General features: G+C 41.3%; 1 protein-coding gene across 1 annotated transcript in view; it reads right to left on the bottom strand.

Annotated features, from left to right (window-relative positions):
- Positions 1 to 15,987, bottom strand: part of SLC9A9 (solute carrier family 9 member A9) — a 572,969-nt gene extending 556,982 nt beyond the window's left edge. Inside the window, exon 1 of the mRNA XM_074334001.2 lies at positions 15,648 to 15,987. Within this exon, the coding sequence (XP_074190102.2) occupies positions 15,648 to 15,816 (169 nt within the window). The 5' untranslated portion in view covers positions 15,817 to 15,987. The remainder of the gene's footprint in view (positions 1 to 15,647) is intronic.
- Between the last annotated feature and the right edge of the window lie 1,359 nt (positions 15,988 to 17,346).

The following is a 17,346-nucleotide window of genomic DNA, read 5'->3' as shown; positions in this document are numbered from 1 at the left end:
AATTTCACTGGGGGAACACAATCTAAAATTTTCACTATTGCATACTTTTATGTATGTGATTTGGAACTTGTAGAAGTGTCAGAAAAAAGAATTGAGTCATTGCCTAGTTTAGAAAATTGTTCCCTCTTTCATAGACACCAGTTCAATAGATTGCATTTTTTAAATATTTGTGATGAACACTATTGCTTAAATATCCAGCATATTCTCCCCTCTTTTTTCTTCCTAATGGACATGTACATTTTGGAGAGAAGAGCAACCCACCTCTTCTATCCACCCATGTGCTTTAAGAAAATATTTTCTCTATGACAGATACTCAATAAGCTAATCAGTTAGGAGATGGAATTCCCCTGGGGAAAGTTTCTGTCCACAGATCAGCAAATATCTAAGACAGTCCCATTAGACTAAAAGGAAGCATTTATACACCATGTTTCGGGGAGAGGTGTTCTTGTTCTGCCCCTCAGGACATGACCAACGCAACATGTCTCTCCATCTTTTATTTTTGCTGGCAGGTATATTGTGACCTTGAGGGATCTAGTCCAAAGACACAGTCAATATACTAAGAATGGTAGGACTGAGACACGGACAGACCCAGGTCCTAAATGACATCACTGAGCCACTGGATCAACCTATCCTGAAGCTCCCCTAATTCTAGACTTTTTGCTATTGACAGAATACACTTCTAATTTTTCAAACAATTTTGAATCAAGTTGCAGCTTACCTATAGCCACATGCATTCTAATTATATAGTGTTCCTTACAGTGAAGAGTGAAACCCAAGTAATAATCATTGACTTTTAAATTTATAAACTCTATTAGATGCTCATGGAATCTGATAACTATGAACTCTCTTAATATTATTGGTTTATTAACAAAAGCAAAGAAACTTCATAGGCCTACATATTCTATTTAAAATTAGGATTAATTTATGTGTTTTAAGATAAATCCACTCTTTTAAGATAAATTCACTCTTTAAAACATCAAATGTTGGAAGTTTTACCACTCTCTGTGAATCCAGTCATCTAATAACCTTTCATTTATTTAATAAAACATTTGTTGGCTGCATATTTTGTACCAGACATTTATAGATTTGAAATAAAAATACAATCCCAGTCCTACAGGAGCTCAAATTTACAAAATAAAGACCCATAAGCAAACAATTATAATACAACACGACATGTGCTATGACAGCTGATAAGCACACTGTGTTATGTGAGCACAGAGAGGTGAAGCCCTTTGAATGATGAAGCTGTGGATGAATCTTAAATGGTCACATAAGATTTGTCCACACAAGCTGAATCAGGGAATGAGCTGGGACCCATGCTGCACATGTGGTCGGTGGCACATGCGTAACAGCAGAGACAGCAAAAAGCTCCCCAGGACTTATGTTCACCAATGTGTAGAATTGCTTCTGTGAAGTGACTGCTCAGTCAGAGATTGTGTTTCCTGGCTGTCCTGCACCTGGTTGGGCTCTCAACAAAGGAATTTAAGTAAAAGTGATACGTGTCACTTCCGAAAAATAACATTGAAGAAGTACACAAGCTTTCTCCCTTCTCTTTCCCCATTTACCAGGTGGATGGGGAGGGAACAAAGGAGCCTGCCCCGGGGCACCCGGTGGGGAAGGTCATCTACCAACCAGGGATACCTGCACTGGACTATTACGTGAATGAAAAGGTAACTTTTGTTGTACAGTCACTGAAATGTTAGTGTTTCTGTTTTCACAGTCACTAGGATGACCTAACTAATGTAATATATAAATACAGAAAGACTTAAAAAATCTGGTCGATTTAGGGAGTCAGTAGTGGTGCAAGAAGAGAAGAAATGGAAGGAGACAGATCGAGATCGAGATCAAGATAAGAGACAGCTCTAGACTGCGGACCATAGGTGAGCGCCAGGTGGTACAGAGGCTCCTCTGCCATGCTAAGTGTTTAGTTGTAACCCAATGGCAATGTAGAACTATTAAAAGATTTTAGGCAGGAGAATAAAACAATCAGATTGCCATATAAGAACTATCACTTGAGCAACTAATTAGAGTGAGAGGTAAGAAGGAAAACAGATTTCTTTCCAAGATATTTTCACCTTATTTATTCTTCAGTATTTGGCCCACTCCTCCGTAATCGTGAGAAATGCTGTATCCTAACCTTTGTTAGCAAGAGGGAACGCGTGGTGGATATGTAACCACCATGATGGCTTGATCGGCCATAGAACGGAGGGCAGCCTTCCATGTATGGGGACAAACGACTGTATAAAACTAGTCAGGAAAGAGAAAGGGAGACGTATCATCTACACTGCAAGCGGTTTCGGGCGCCTGCGCAGGAACGTCTTTTCTTCAATACCCTTCGACTATGACGGATTCATATTTCTAAAAGTTATTTGGCAGGTAGCATGAATGACACTATGACCTCTGCTCTCTACTCACATGGGATTTAAAGCACAAGATACTGTCCTCCTGGGGATTGAACAGAAAGAACCTGTATTAACACCATTCAGTATTCTCAGAGAGTGAGCCATCTATTTTTGCAATATGCTTTCAATGCAATAACAAGAGGTAAACATGAAGTATCCACTGTTTTGTTTTTGTTTTTTCTCCCAAGAAGGAAAAAGAAGTATTTGTCATGATAATGAGTACCTAGTACCTGGGCCCCTGTGGTGAAATTCATACAAGGCCTCAAACCCTAGATGGCCCTGCCTCACCCACTGCAGCAGCTCTAGTCCCAGCCTTCAAGGCGCTCTGGAGTAAACGAAGTAAGCCGCTTGCTGCCAGAGGTGACCTGATGCAATGGCCATGAAAATGCACTGCTCAGACAGATCTCCCACGATGAGGGGTGCAGTTGACCATGGCCTCAGATTCTGTGCAGAGTCCACAACTGTATTCACGCTGAGGTTGGCCAAAGACTGAGCAGAGCAGGGGTGCTGACAGGAAGATGGAACCCCTCTGAAGGCCACCAAGGCTCAAGGACACCCAATCAGTCTTGTTTTTAGAACTGCACCCACCCTAAATCTTCCCCCACCCAGCCTGCCTTCCTTCCCTCTCTCCACAGGGTCGGGGCTGGACCAAAGTCTGACGGCTGTCCCTACATGCACGCACAGGCTCCTCACCCACTTTATCTCAAAGGAGTTTCCCCCAATGAATCTTGTGCACAACTAATTTCTTCCCAGCCTCTGTTTCTCAGAGAACCCAAATTAACACACCAGACAAAATGCTCTGACCCTGCTTCTCCCCAACCCCAAGGGCTGAGAGGACAGCACTGGCAGCATGTAAGGGCTAGTGGCGGAAGTGCAGCCTCAGTGTGCTTGTATAACAAACATACACAGCGAACATGCACCCCCACTGCAGTAGCATCACCTGGAAACTCCTTAATGCCAGAGGCCAGACACCTACCCATAGTGCTTTTGACAGGCACCCTTCCACACTGTGCTTCAGCCGTACGCTGACACACATACAAGGATCAGACAACTAAGTTCGCGAAATCATCCTAGAAAAAGTGCTTCTTACCTCATTGCAGAATATCACTAATGTCACCTTCCAAGTACTCCCCTTGGGAAGCTATGCACCAATGCCAGCACCTAGTCCACCCTTCAAAATAACTTTGGAACTCTTTTTCTGGAATGGCCATCAGAGCTGTCATCCTATTACCCTTGATGTCCTGAATGTCATCAAAATGTCTTCCTTTCAATATTTCCTTCATCTTTGGGTAAAGAAAGAAGTCACTGGGGGCCAGATCAGGTGAGTAGGGAGAGTGTTTCAATACAGTTATTTGTTTACTGGCTAAAAACTCCCTCACAGTGTCGTGTGAGCTGCTGCATTGTCCTGATGCAAGAGCCATGAATTGCTGGTGAAAAGTTCAGGTCGTCTAACTTTTTCATGCAGCCTTTTCAGCACTTCCAAATAGTAAACTTGGTTAACTGTTTGTCCAGTTGGTACAAATTCATAATGAATGATCCCTCTGATATCAAAAAAGATGAGCAACATTGTTGCAACGAGTTTGTGAACCTAATTGTTAGACCCTGTATGAAGTGTTGGGTTAACCCAGTCCTGTACAATATTATGTGAAAGCACGTGACAGATAAAGTGGGATTGCTAGGAGGAAGAAAACGCTAATGAAAGAGAGTTGTTTTTCTACCCACACAAAGATACAGGATAAAGACAGCAGCAACCACTTGTGCACAGAAGAAGGAAGGGGGAGACTGGCTGCTGGCTTATGGATACACACCACCACTCTCACTGGTGAATCAGGAATGAGAAACCTACCTGCTCAAGAGAAAAGAAGGAAGCCTGTACCGCAAAGCAGTGGCACCCAGCACATGCATGCTCAGCCCTGGTTCCTGGTTGTATCCTCACAAGCATGACACTTCACTGAGTTCTGTCCCCTGCCAGCTGGTGGCATCACCATCTCCAGGCAGAAATTTGAGTCCAGAGGCATCCCCTGCACCTGCAAGTCTGAACATCCAGGCACCTGGGATGGCAATCGTGGGGACCTGCTCTCTAGTGAACACCAACCTCTCCCCACAGTATATAGCTCCAGGATGGAGTTGGGCAATACAGCTCATCCTAAAGCACTCCCCATGCTACAAACTCCATCTCAAGTCCCATCTGTGGGGCTGTGCTCATGAACTCCCTCATCTTGGAGTTCTTACAGAACTCACAGTTTGATCCCCGCCCCTTAGGACCAATTTTATAAAAATATACTATTTAGTGTTGCTTTACAGACCTTGGCTTTGTCTCCCCCATTAGATAATGAGATTGTTTAGGGAAGAGTCTCAGTGCTATTCCTCATCTTTTATTCCTCAAGAAAAGCCAAACACTTAGGGAGAACTATAACCCAATTTCGCCAAGTCCACAAACTCCCTTGGAGTCGAGAAGAAAAGGATCCCCTGAGTATATGTAGTTAGTCAGTGACCAACATTTTAACATGTGCCGTGTAAGGAACATCATGCCCAATGCACAGCTTGCACTAGAACTCTCAGAGCAGAAGCCTGGTGTGCGGGAACACAGTGTATACAACTGTCACACAGGTGTATATTTTGTGGGACCAGAAAGCAGAGAGGGAGGGAGGAAGGATGGAACAGCCTCACCAGCACTTTGAATGAATGTGTATTGAGAAATATGAGCCTTGTCTTTCTGGACTGGCTCTCACTTCACCACATTAAAAATATGAGAAAACTCCTCTCCTTCCCTCCCTCATGTTTTCATGCCACAAAAACACAAGGCATTGCTCTAGAACTGTGGGAGTTAAACAAATGAATAAAATATGGCCCTGATCACAAAATATTAAAATCCTACCAGCCCTTTTCCTCTTCCCCAGTCCTATGATCCTGATTTCCAGTAAGCATAAGGTACAAGTATTTTTTAAGTCTCTTCTCTTTTTTTTTTATTAGTTTCAGGTGTACAAACAACATAGTGATTAGACATTTATATACCTCACAAAGTGATAACCCCAATAAGTCTACTACCCATCTCACACTGTACATACTTATTAGAATATTATTGACTCTACTCCTTGTATATCCCTGTGATTACATATATTTTGAATTATACTTGACATCCAACATTATTTTATACTAGTTGCAGGTGTACAGTGTAGATACAGAGAACAATCTGATGGTTACTAGATGGGAAGAGTTTGGGAGCTGGGTGAGAAAGGTGAAGGGATTAAGAAATACAAATTGGTAGTCACAAAATAGTCGCAGGGATGTAAAATAAAGCACAGGGAATATAGCACAACAGGACGGTAATAACCATGTGTAGTGTCAGGTAGGTACCAGACTTATGGGGGGTCACTTCATAAATTATACAAATGTCTAGTCTCTTCTCATATGGAGCCTGCAGTTCATAACCAATTCTCCTGCATCTTATTGACAATCATTCTACATGATGCTGAAGCTTTTCCCTGAAGGGCCTTTTCCGAGAGGAATATGGATAGGGACTTAACAGTGTGCAATGATCCTATTTACATACAATGAAACAGATTTCAGAACTGTTTTTAAAACACAAAGTGCTCAATTCCCTTTGCCTATGTTCAAACCCACGAGTGTGCTAAATACTGTCACACACACTGCCACACTGCAGGGCACACTCCAGCAGGCTCCCTCAAATGCTGTTTCTGTAGGGGGTGTCACTTGCAGTCACACAACGTCACAAGCCCAGTTGTCTGCACATATCTAAAGACTGTCACACAGGTGTATATTTAAGTGCCACGTGATATTGGAGAGGACTTAGGAGGCTAAAGTAAAGGTAGAAATACAAGAAGATTGTAGAAGAACTGAGTTTTCTGGTTCTTTCACCCTCTATGCATTGAGTGGCTACCAAGCATAAGCTTGATAAATGAGGCATTCTCCCTTACCAAAAAACAAGAAGGTAAGTCCTCAAACTATATAATATTTCAACTTTATAAGTTTATCAGACACCAGTGACTGCCAACCCAGCATACATCCCCCTTTTTCCCAACAGAGCCCAGATTTGTTCAGCTAGCCACCCCTCCCCGCGTGCTTACAGTAAGTAGAAGTCATTTTTAGTTCCACAGGTCTTCCCATTCCCCTTGCTGATAACTGGTGCTAGAATAGCATGTGACCCTTTTCTGGTCAATAAAAACTCAAGGAAAGCTGACTAGGGAGTGTCTTAGAAAAGTTTTGACATTCCAAGAGAGACAGAGGAGAGAGGACTGACTGTCTTCTCCCTCAGGACATTCCTGGGCCTGGTTGGGAAACCAGGGACTGTCATGCCCATGTCGCTGCCAACCTGACATTGAAGTCAGTACGGAGAATAGCAGAGCAGAGAAAAGGAAAGAACTTGGGTCCCTGATGACAAGAGCAGGCTGCTGAATCAACCAGCCCTGGAGACTCCTCCTCTCTGGACTTCTAGTTATGGGAGATGATAAACATCCTTAATGCTTAAGTCTTTTTCTGTTACTAGCAGCTGAATGCATCCTCACAGATATAAAGATTTTTATTTATTTATTTATTTTAACAAGTGAATGTAGAAAGTCCTAAGGAGCCCTAAAGGAGAGACCAAGTAACTCTACTCCTCAGGGTGTCAGGGATGCTTCACAGAGGAGGATCTTGCAGATACATAGGAGCTCACCAAGTAAAGAACAGAGCTCGGACTTTCTAGGGAGAAGTACACAAAAATTAGTGAGCTGTGTAAATCGGGCATGTCAAGTAGTTTGGGATGGCTGCCTAGGCAGCTGCGATCAAGGAGCCAGCTCAGCTGAGGAAGAGAGGGTATCCAAGAGGAAGACATGGTTGGCAAGGCGGTCTTTTGGAAGGATGTGTGAGTCCTTTGTTAGAAAGCAGATTTGTTGTTTTGGAGCAGAGGAAACTGCATTTGGAGACAATTGTCTGAAGGGGAAAAGAGAATTGAGATGCAGAATCGTACACTCTATGTAATTTTAGTAACCATTGCCACACCAATAAATTTAATTTAAAAAAAGTAAAAATTTTAAAAATATAGAGAGAGAGATACGGTGAGTACACAGAGAAGAAATTAACACTGGAAACTATTTCTATTTACATGAAGAAGAATTTAGCAAAGGAATTTGAGTAGAGGAATTTCAAGATGACCGGAATAAAAAAAAAAAAGCCTAAGGAAGAGTGTTCTTTATCATTATTAGGGCTTTTTGCAGTGGGAGAGTGTTTAAGGCAGGGAGTCCATAATGTTATTTCAGTCATTCAGATTTTAAAAAATATGAGCAAGGGATTCAAATGTGGAAAGGAAGAAGGAAAGGGTGTGAGAAATATCCTAAGAAAGCCAAATCAGTGGACACCATTTAAGTGTCTGTAGACAGCGTTCACACATAGTAGACTTGAAGTGCCACCTCCACAACTTTTAACTTTCTACTTGATATTTATCCACCTCCCCCATCTTATCAAGTCTTTGTCAGAACACTGATGTAGGACATGATATGGGTTTGAATTTCAAATGCTAAAAGCAGTTCCTAACATTTTCCCTTTTAACAGTTCAGATTTGCCCTGAGATAAGTCAGGGATAGAAAGTAAAAATAGGCAACACCATCTGGTTATTTAGGGCTTTTGTTCTTTTTCTGCCTTCCCACCGACCTTCTAAATTCAACCAACTAAAGGAAAGTGTGGGTGTTGCTAAAAGGACACAATTTATTGCATTGCACTGGCTCACTATCAGCTCATTTTGGTGAAGAAAAGAGTCCCATTTGGGTTTCAGAACAGGTCTGGGGCACCGGTCCCAAAGTGGAAAGTGGTCCACGAAGCTGTTCCACCTCGGATGCCTCATTCAGAGTTTTTATCTCCTCAGAGGACAGACACTGTGGGAAATGACAGAAAGTCTCAACCCTCAGATCTTCCACCATGATGGGGTGGCCAATGTTTTGCCCCATCCTAGCTACATATCAGACAACACATACATGCACACATGCATGGGCACATGCACAGACACACACAGACACAACACATATAAACACACAACATACACAAACACACACAACACACACACATACTCAAATACATACACATGACATACATAGACACACACATACAGACACAACACACACATTTCACAAGAGTCTGGGATTCCTAACATAGCATTATCAATAACTTTTCTCTAGAAATTCTCAATCACCAACTTGTACATAGCTAACATCCTTCCTTGCAATCAGCTTAAAAAGTTTACAGAATAAATATACAGATACGTACCAACTAAAACAAAATGATTTCTTACTTTATAATGTTTACACAAAAGTCGATCTTTTTCTCAAACCTAAGGTGGAAACATTACAAAGTATTGTAAATAGTGTAAGAGGGATGGACTGCCCAACAAAAGAGATTGTCTCCCAAACCCCTCTTCATCACAGGGTGCAATGAAGTGAGAAAGAGAAAAGATAGGAGGAAATAGGGGAGACAAAACTAGGAACTGCATGTTCAATTTTATTTTTCCTAGTGAAGTAGTTCTCAAAATTTAGTGCATCAGAACCTTCTGGAAGGTTGTTCAAATGCAGACTGCTGAACCCCACCAGAGTTTTGGACTCAGTGGGTCTGGGTTGGGGCTCACATGTTTGCATTTCTAACAAGTTCTCAGGCGATGCTGACACTGCTGGTCCAGGGGCCACATCGTGAGAAGCACGTTCGTAAAAGACAAGAGTCCCCACCAATATGCCAGTTGTGGACCTCCACCAAATCCATGCCGTCTCGGATCTCGCACACAGGCTTCATAGAGCTGGGAGAGCCCAGAGGCGTAATTCATGATTCTACCTTCAGCCTCTTCCAAAAATTCAATTCAATTAAACTAACATATGACAAAAGCCCATATTGTATGAGCCACATGAACGAGACACAGTCTGTTCTCATACTATTTCCAGGACCTTCCACACCCATCTGACAACCACAGGCATTTAAAGCCAGAACGACTGTGGACTGGCAACACTGCTTTCCTTGACGCTGGGGCAGGTGTTTCCCGGAGCCTCATCCCTCTCCCTGGGACATTTCCAGCTGGCTACTTGGATGTGTTCCCGCTATGGTTCCCAAGCTGGGCTTTTGCTTTGGACAGCATAACATTTCTGAAGCTTCAAGGTACAAGAAAAACTGAACTACCCACCTCCTCTCCCCAACTTTCCCTACACCTGACTTCATGAGAGAGTTACATATCAAGAGCTAACGCTGATGAGAAGACAACTGTGGCCAAAGTTTGAGAGCACTCACTTTCAAAAATGGAGTTCTTGCCCAGTATGCTGTGCAGCCTTGGCCAGGCTGTAAATTTTTCTGAGTTTCAATGTCTTATATGCAAACTAAAGGTCATCGTGCCTATTTTGCATGGATGTAGTGAGGATTAGCAATAATGTATACAGTTAGATATCTCAGTCTCTAGCTTTCTTTGTAAAATTCCCTAGGTACCATCACCTGGCACAAAGCAGACATTTACTAAATAACAGTAACTCTTCTAGAACTTACACGTATAGGTGAAAGAACATGAGTTTTCTGGCCCTGGGTTTGAAGCTCGGACCTATAGGTTACCAGCAAGTTACTTTATGTTTCTGAGTGTCAGTTTCCTCATTTGTAACATGAAAATGGTAATACCTTCCCCCAATACACACATGCACCCATAAACACACCCAGGATTGTGACACTTGGTGGCCGCATGGAGTCAAACTGTCAAGGTTTGAGTCCCAGTGGGACATTTAGAAATGTGTGACCTTGGGCAAGTTATTGTTATTTAGTTGTTTGCTGCCTCAGTTTCCCCATCTAAAAAATGGTTATTGTGAGGGATGTTAACAAATGTTGGTTCCTCATGTGTGCAGTTCTCAAAACATATAATTTGAATTCAATTTAGACTGTACATATGATCTCTCTAAATAGTTTGAATTATAAATTCATTTTCTTGATGAGAGGGGATTCTTTGAGGCCCCACTGCCGTTTGCTTGCAGGGCTTCTTTCTCTGTAGGTCCTTAAGGAATCAGAAGCACAGCAGACTATGGGGGAGGTTATTTTCTTAAAACTGACTTTTAAAAATCTAAGAGAGCAATATACCTCTGATTGTCCCACTTTTTCAATCTTCCTTTGGTTCACACTTTATAGCATGGAAAACCTTGCCCTGATCTCTGAAGCTCCTTAAAATCGATACTTTTTATGTTAAAAGGGAGAGAAAGTTTAGTTCACTGGGCTCTTAACCCTAAGTACCTTTCCTGCAGAGCCCTTCCAATCGAACCAGAGCCACCCCGATCTTCACAGGACAGGCACCCAATCTCAAAGCCCCAAACCCGGAGCAGCCCTCACTGTTCTGATGGCATAACTTGCTCTCCTCACCTTTCTGAGAAAAATTCAACAGGATTTACTGAACACTCAGAATCAGAGCTGGGTCCAAAGAACTAAGAGTGGTGAAATGACATAATGGAAATCCCGTTGGGAAAAAGGACTGGATATCATTATATGCTGACAGGATTCTGGGAGGAAAGCTACTGGTTTGGGTTGGAAGCGCTGAGAGATGCCTGATGGCTGAAGTCAGTCTTGGCCTGAATTTTGAAAGACGTTTGCAGCCGCAAGACAGGTTAGTGATATCTATTTCCTTTCTTTGTCATCTTATAGATGAGCAAAATAAGGCCAGAGGTTTAGTCACTTGCCCAAATTAACGTATCTAGCTACTGAAAAAAAAAAGAAAATCATCAGGATTTCAAAACCCAAATCCCCAAGACAGGATCCAGTGCTTTCTCTGTAAAGCATGCTACATTCGCAGAAGTAGAAGGCCTCCAGGAGGACATGCAGGTAGGGGAAAGGGCGGGAAGCTGTAGTGAGCCTGGCCTGTGGCCTGGCAGTCAGGAAGCGGGAGCAGGGCTAGACTACAGCAGAGTGAGCTGGATCAGTAAAGTGGGGCCACGCCACGTCCAACAACCTGGTTTTATCCTCAGGAACCTCGAGCACTGCTAAGATGAAATAGATGCCTTGTGATTTTTACAGAAAGATAGTTTTTAAAACCTTGGTGATTCACTATGTAACTGTTTTTCTTTACAGCATCAGAAAAACATGCTGTTGAGAGATCTAAATTGGCCCCATTAAACTGGTAATCATACTTGGAGGATCAGGCATAATTTAATAATTTAATATGAAATAGTTTAATGAAATCAAAATCTAAACTCTGTGGCTTTAAATTTCACTTCTACCCACTAAATAGTGAGCAAAATTTCCACAGAACTTAAGAGGCTGTGAGTATAATGAGAAGCCCTCAGATCGGAGGTAGAATTCTAAGCGGTTAAATTGTTCTGGCCCCAAGCTCAGACCCCAACCCTTACGTGGAGGCCCCAGTGCAGCGGAATGAAATTCTAATGCTGCAGGAAACAAGAAGCAACTTTTCTTTTATGAGCAAGAGCAGGGGATGTAGGCTTCTGAGTGGGCAGCGCTAAGTGCACCAGCTGCTGTCAATCAATATTCTGGCCATTAATAGTCACTTAAGCTTTTAGTCCAATTTAAATGAACATGACCATGGCTCATATTTTAAACCAGTTATGGATTCTAGTCCTTCAATTTTGAAATAATGAGAGCCATAGAATGTCACGAGGCACAATTACACATTACTGTTCCGGGTGAGGCAAAAATATTGATATAATGCTGCCGTTCATTTTAAAAGCATCCTGTGACCCTTAATACCAAGAGAAATGCTAATTTTCATATAGTGGATTATTTGTATTTGAAGCAGCAGATTCATCTCCAAAGAACAGAGTCCAACCAAGCAACGCACCTATTTTAAGGTTTACAACTTGGAAATTGTAAAAGAGGAATTAAAAGTTTTGATCACTTACTCTGTCATTTTACTGTAACTGCTCATATCCTGAGGCCCTCCTCCCTAGAACATTCTAATTGGAGTCCCTGTAAAATGCATGAACACCTATTATGCCTTCTAAAAGATATTTGAAAAACACCAATGGAATAACAGCAGAAAGGCAGGTGGCAGACAGGGCTGTTACAGGAAATTCGCTGTTTTAGAAAATGCGTATGGTTCTTGATACAGAGGGAAATGACAGTTTACAAAGAGCTGGTGAGAGCAGGTGCAGTGGTCAGCTAAGGAGAGGAGCTGTTAGCCACATTCTGATAAGCATTAGATACAGGATGGCAAAATCTTAGATGTTTCCTCACAAGTGTATCTATCTGTAGGATGGAAATCACCGAGGCACAGTTTACTCTGAAATGTTCATCTCCTATAAAGAAAGAAACTTTTAAAAGTTTACATTTTAACCATGTTTTGTTTCTTTTCTTCCCCATTGATTATCACCATGACCCCAGCAGGACCCCACAAAAACCATGCGTTTCATCCTCTGATGAGGAAGGGATTTGCATAGTCTTATTCTGAAATTTCACTCTTGGACTTCCTAGAAAATAGAATTGATCTGACTACTCCTGAAAGCACAAATAATATGAAGATGCATCTGGGTCTCACAGACACAGCCTCTCTCCAAGGCGACTATTGAGAGAACTGACCTATTTTAAATTATCTTTGGCATCTTTTAGAGATGGAGAATGAATCTCAGCTCAGCAGCTGACTAACTGCATAACATTTACCTCTCTAAGTCTTTGTTTTCTCACCTGTGAAATGAGAATATTAAACTTATGCTCTCTAAGGCTACTTCCCTATCTATGAATTTCAAATGCATTCATAGCTACTAAGCAATGTATTCGCTTGGCATCGCTTTTCCCTTTATCATTTGAAAACATTTATTAGAATGTCCCATCTTGTTTCTCTGTTGTAATTTCAGATTACCTTATTACATCACGGACAGAAAGTCCCTAATAAACATTTCATATATAACATTTCGATCATCCCTGCAGAAGAAATGGGAGACGTCACTAACACCTTCCATATGGACTGTTTAAGAGACAATCAGCGAGGGCTCTTTTAAGATAAACATGACCTTATGAGACATGAGGATGAGCAAAAGCACACGGACGTTGCTAGGAGTGGCTGTTCAGTTTTGAGGAAGTTACTTTGCTTCTTTGAGATTCAGCTTCTTCCTCTGTATGAGAGGGCTGGAGAAGGGAACCTCTAAAATCCTCTTATATTCCAACAATTATAATTCTATGCCAACACCAAAAAGAATTAAACAACACTAAAAGAAAAGTCTTTCCATTGATTGATACAGTTCAAGATAACTCAAGGATAATCAAAATTCTAGTAGTGGAATAATAGTAAGTGATACATACTCATATATATGCATGTCTTCATAATTTTTATAAAACTTTAACGTTACAGTTTCAGAACTCGTTTTCAACAGCTTTCACATAAAAATAAATTGTGAAAGGACAGAAATCAGACAGCTCAACTTAATACCACTGTCACAAACCTTAAGCCTAAACTGCTTTAAGAATATCCTTTTAGAGAACTGCCCTCTCAGCTATTGTGCAGTGCACTAATACTTGTACTTTGTGAGTCTACCACAACTTCAAATTTCATGGAGTTTTTGGAGATTAAAGGTAATTTGAAAATTTTCAGGTTCCACATGAAAGTTACACATTTATGTGTTGTGACTACAATGTTTTAATTTTAGTAGGTCACCAGATTTAATCAAAAGCCTTCCAGAACAGTGCTCCATCATAGATAAACTGAAATTGGTAACTGAGTCATAGTTCAATCAAATTCAGGGCTGTGAAGAAATCCTTCCCTTTAATAAAGATTTATAATTTTAAAGTCTGTGTTGTTTTGGTAAACCATAGATAGCGCTTTTATTTAATGTCAAGGATTCCATTGTTTCTGGCTTCTCAGATTACATCCCATTTCCTCACTGGTTATTTATTAGTCACGTCAGAGAAAGACCCTGGTCCGCTGATGATGGAGAAGGGCAAGCGACTGGAGCCTTGGCTTTACATTTGATGACATCACTTCCTTTCTGTTTGACTGCTTCTCTTCAACCTGACTGTGACTTTTCCCCCTCAAGTGAGAGTTTTGTCCTGTGATTTAAGACCCTCAACACAAAGGAATTTAACTCTGTGCTCTGAACTGATCAGCACAGCAGTCTCCTGAAAGAAATCAGGCTGCTTAGCCTGAAACTTCTACCTCCTGGCCTAAATACCTCACAGTGGGATCCAGTTAAGGCAAAGCATTTCTTGTGGTCTCCAATCATGACTACTATACATTGTTATCATCAGGACACCATGTGTCAGCATACCATGTGCACTGATACCGTTCCCTGAACCTCAGGGATGTAAAAGGCTTCAGGACTTCCAAAATGAGGGTAGCGAAATACAGTCAAAGTATATTCCTTTGTATGAATTTTAGCAATGCCTCACCTGTTTCCATTGTTTTCAAGGTTCTTATCCATTATCAGGCTGAGATAAAAGTGGTAAAGTGAATTATTTCATCAATAAGATCAGTTTTAAAACTATTGGTGTCTTGCATCTTACTTTCAAAGATGAGGGTACAGCCTGGGCAATTTCTGTCACATTTTATTACATTAAAATTTCTGCAAGGAATGACATGGTAAATTGCACAGGAAGGGCAACACTTTGGGAGCTTAAGATGCTAAACAAATGCATTTCCACAGTCCCTCCCCCCCAAAGAAAGATACCTAGCAAATAATACTAGTGATGTCAATTACAAATTAGAAAGTCTGAAATCAGGCTAAGAAATTAAAAGTACAAAGAAATATAAAGAAACGCTTGTGTATTATAAGAAAATAAAACATTGCTCACATAATTCAAATGGATTTGGGCACAATTATTCCATTAGAAGGGGTGGGGTACGTTTCTGCCAATTTTCTTCTTGAAAACTAGTTGACTTGAGAGGATTTATTTCAGACATTTTCACGATGTTATTTTTCCTAGAACTTGCTAATGCCCATCAGTCCCAGCTGTTAGAGAACGCAGCTCTGTGGCTGCAGAACCATCACTTTTCAAAGTCTATGTTACAAACACAAACAGCTCCCAGTTTGGCTCCTCACATCACAATGGACTGCATCTGTCAACAGACTCCAGTGCTGGGCTGCTGCCTGAGAACAGGACTGGGACATTTACACTTGTGACAAGGTAAATTTCGGCAGCTCCTCTGGAAAGAGATGAGCATTCATTATGCTGCAGCACCTTTCATCAAGCTAATGACTTTTCAATCAACACATTTTCTCCAGTTTCGGTACTTTGCTATCTGAGCACAAGTCTCTAATTACACCCAAGCAACAAGTTTCACATCAATCCTATAATTTCTGCACTCACCGTACACCATCGCCCCTCCAGTCTCATGTAAGAAGCGGAATCGATGATTTTTAAATAACCAGATTGTCAAAATGGTAAGGATGAGCAAAAAATTAAAAACAAGCAGCTCCACTGCTCCCTCGTGTTGAAACTGATACCTGTTCTTCTCTGACACTTGCTGTCTCTCCATTCGCAGGTCTTCTTAGGATTCCTTAACTAAAAACCTAGGAAAGGGCTATTTTATCAAGATTTGCCTAGGGCAGTCTGGCTGCCTGAGGGCTTCAGAATAAACACCGCCACTTAAGTTGCTACCCTGTGAGCATTCTGCCTCGGCTTAGCATTCAGATGGCTTCTACTTACAACTTCCTGTTTCTCTCTTAAAGCGGCCCTGTCTCTTTTTGAACTCCAGAGTGTGGTGTCGTAATGGGCTACTACTATCTTAACACAATTCACTCCAGGAAATTGTCTTTCACATTGGACAAACCTCCAAGCAAGAATCCTGAGATCTTGAGAACAAACATGATCTCATTGTTTCAAACAATTCTCCTTAAGCTGCCTAGCTGGTGATTTGTAGATTAGTAATAAAACAGATCACCTTACATCAGCAATATTTTCTAAGTTCACAAAGCCGTTTCCTGAATCATAGCCTCACTCACTTGTGAGATTTTTCTTCTCCACCAAACCTACCACTGTGCTGGGGATTGATAGCTCTGATTTGACCTGAAATGATTTCAAAGGTGTTTTCTCTTTTTTTTTAAGTCGAGAAGAAAAAATTTAGGATATGAATTTTGCTTGGCTTTATATAACGGGTAGTCACAAGAGCAGCATTTAAACTCTGAATCAATTGTTTTTCTTTTAACAAAAATAAATGAAAGCAAAAGACAAAAAGAAAATTCTGTCCCCATCTCAACAGCTGTGCTATTTGCATATATTAAGTCAATAAAAGAAAAGAAACACATATCTTGGAAGGAAGAAATCATTGTCATCCTCAATAATGTCACGTGTGTGGATTTCTCTTTGTAGCGTTTCTGGCACAGTCAGGACCCACAGAAAGCTGCAGCCAGTGACAAGCCTCCTCTGTCCAGTGGCAGAACAGTATGCTTCACTGAGGGTCAGTCTGCCACCAGCAATGCAGGCTCCAGCATCACCAGTCAGACCACAGCAATGATGAGTCTTCACATCATCTGCCATTTGGCAGGCTGCTTCGGTGTGAATTCACATTTTTATGCTTTTTGGAAAAGTTCAAGATGATACTACTGTGGGCTCTGCTGCTTTCTTAGCAGTGATTATGATTTGTTTGCCTTATTGTTCCTACAGTGCAATTAGATTCATCCCAGGGTTCAGTGAGTTTTGCATCATTTCATGAAATTATTTTAACTCAGGGGCATTTATCACCTAGTATCCCCATACTTGACAGAATTAACATTCAGTTTATGCAGTGTAAGTGATTCGCTGAGTAGGATGAGTCTAAATACTCCTCAGAAGGTCTTGTCACTAAAAGCTAGAGGTCAAGCATGAAACGTATCGGGAGCTGCTGGCTCTTTGAAAGCAGTTTCACCCATGGAGAAAGTCTTGAACCGTTTCGTGTAAAACTCTGCTGTATCAGCTTCTTTGCCTTCTGCAACTTTTGGAGCTGATTTCCTCTCTGGTTTTAACTCAACAGGGGGTATTTGTGTGGGCTGCAGATGTTCTTTTATCACCGCCCTTTTTGGCAGGCAGA

Source organism: Rhinolophus sinicus, chromosome 17 (assembly GCF_057876585.1).
Source record: "Rhinolophus sinicus isolate RSI-liver-muscle chromosome 17, RSI-T2T, whole genome shotgun sequence".
Classification (NCBI taxonomy): domain Eukaryota; kingdom Metazoa; phylum Chordata; class Mammalia; order Chiroptera; family Rhinolophidae; genus Rhinolophus; species Rhinolophus sinicus.
This window is presented reverse-complemented; position numbering and strand designations above follow the sequence as displayed.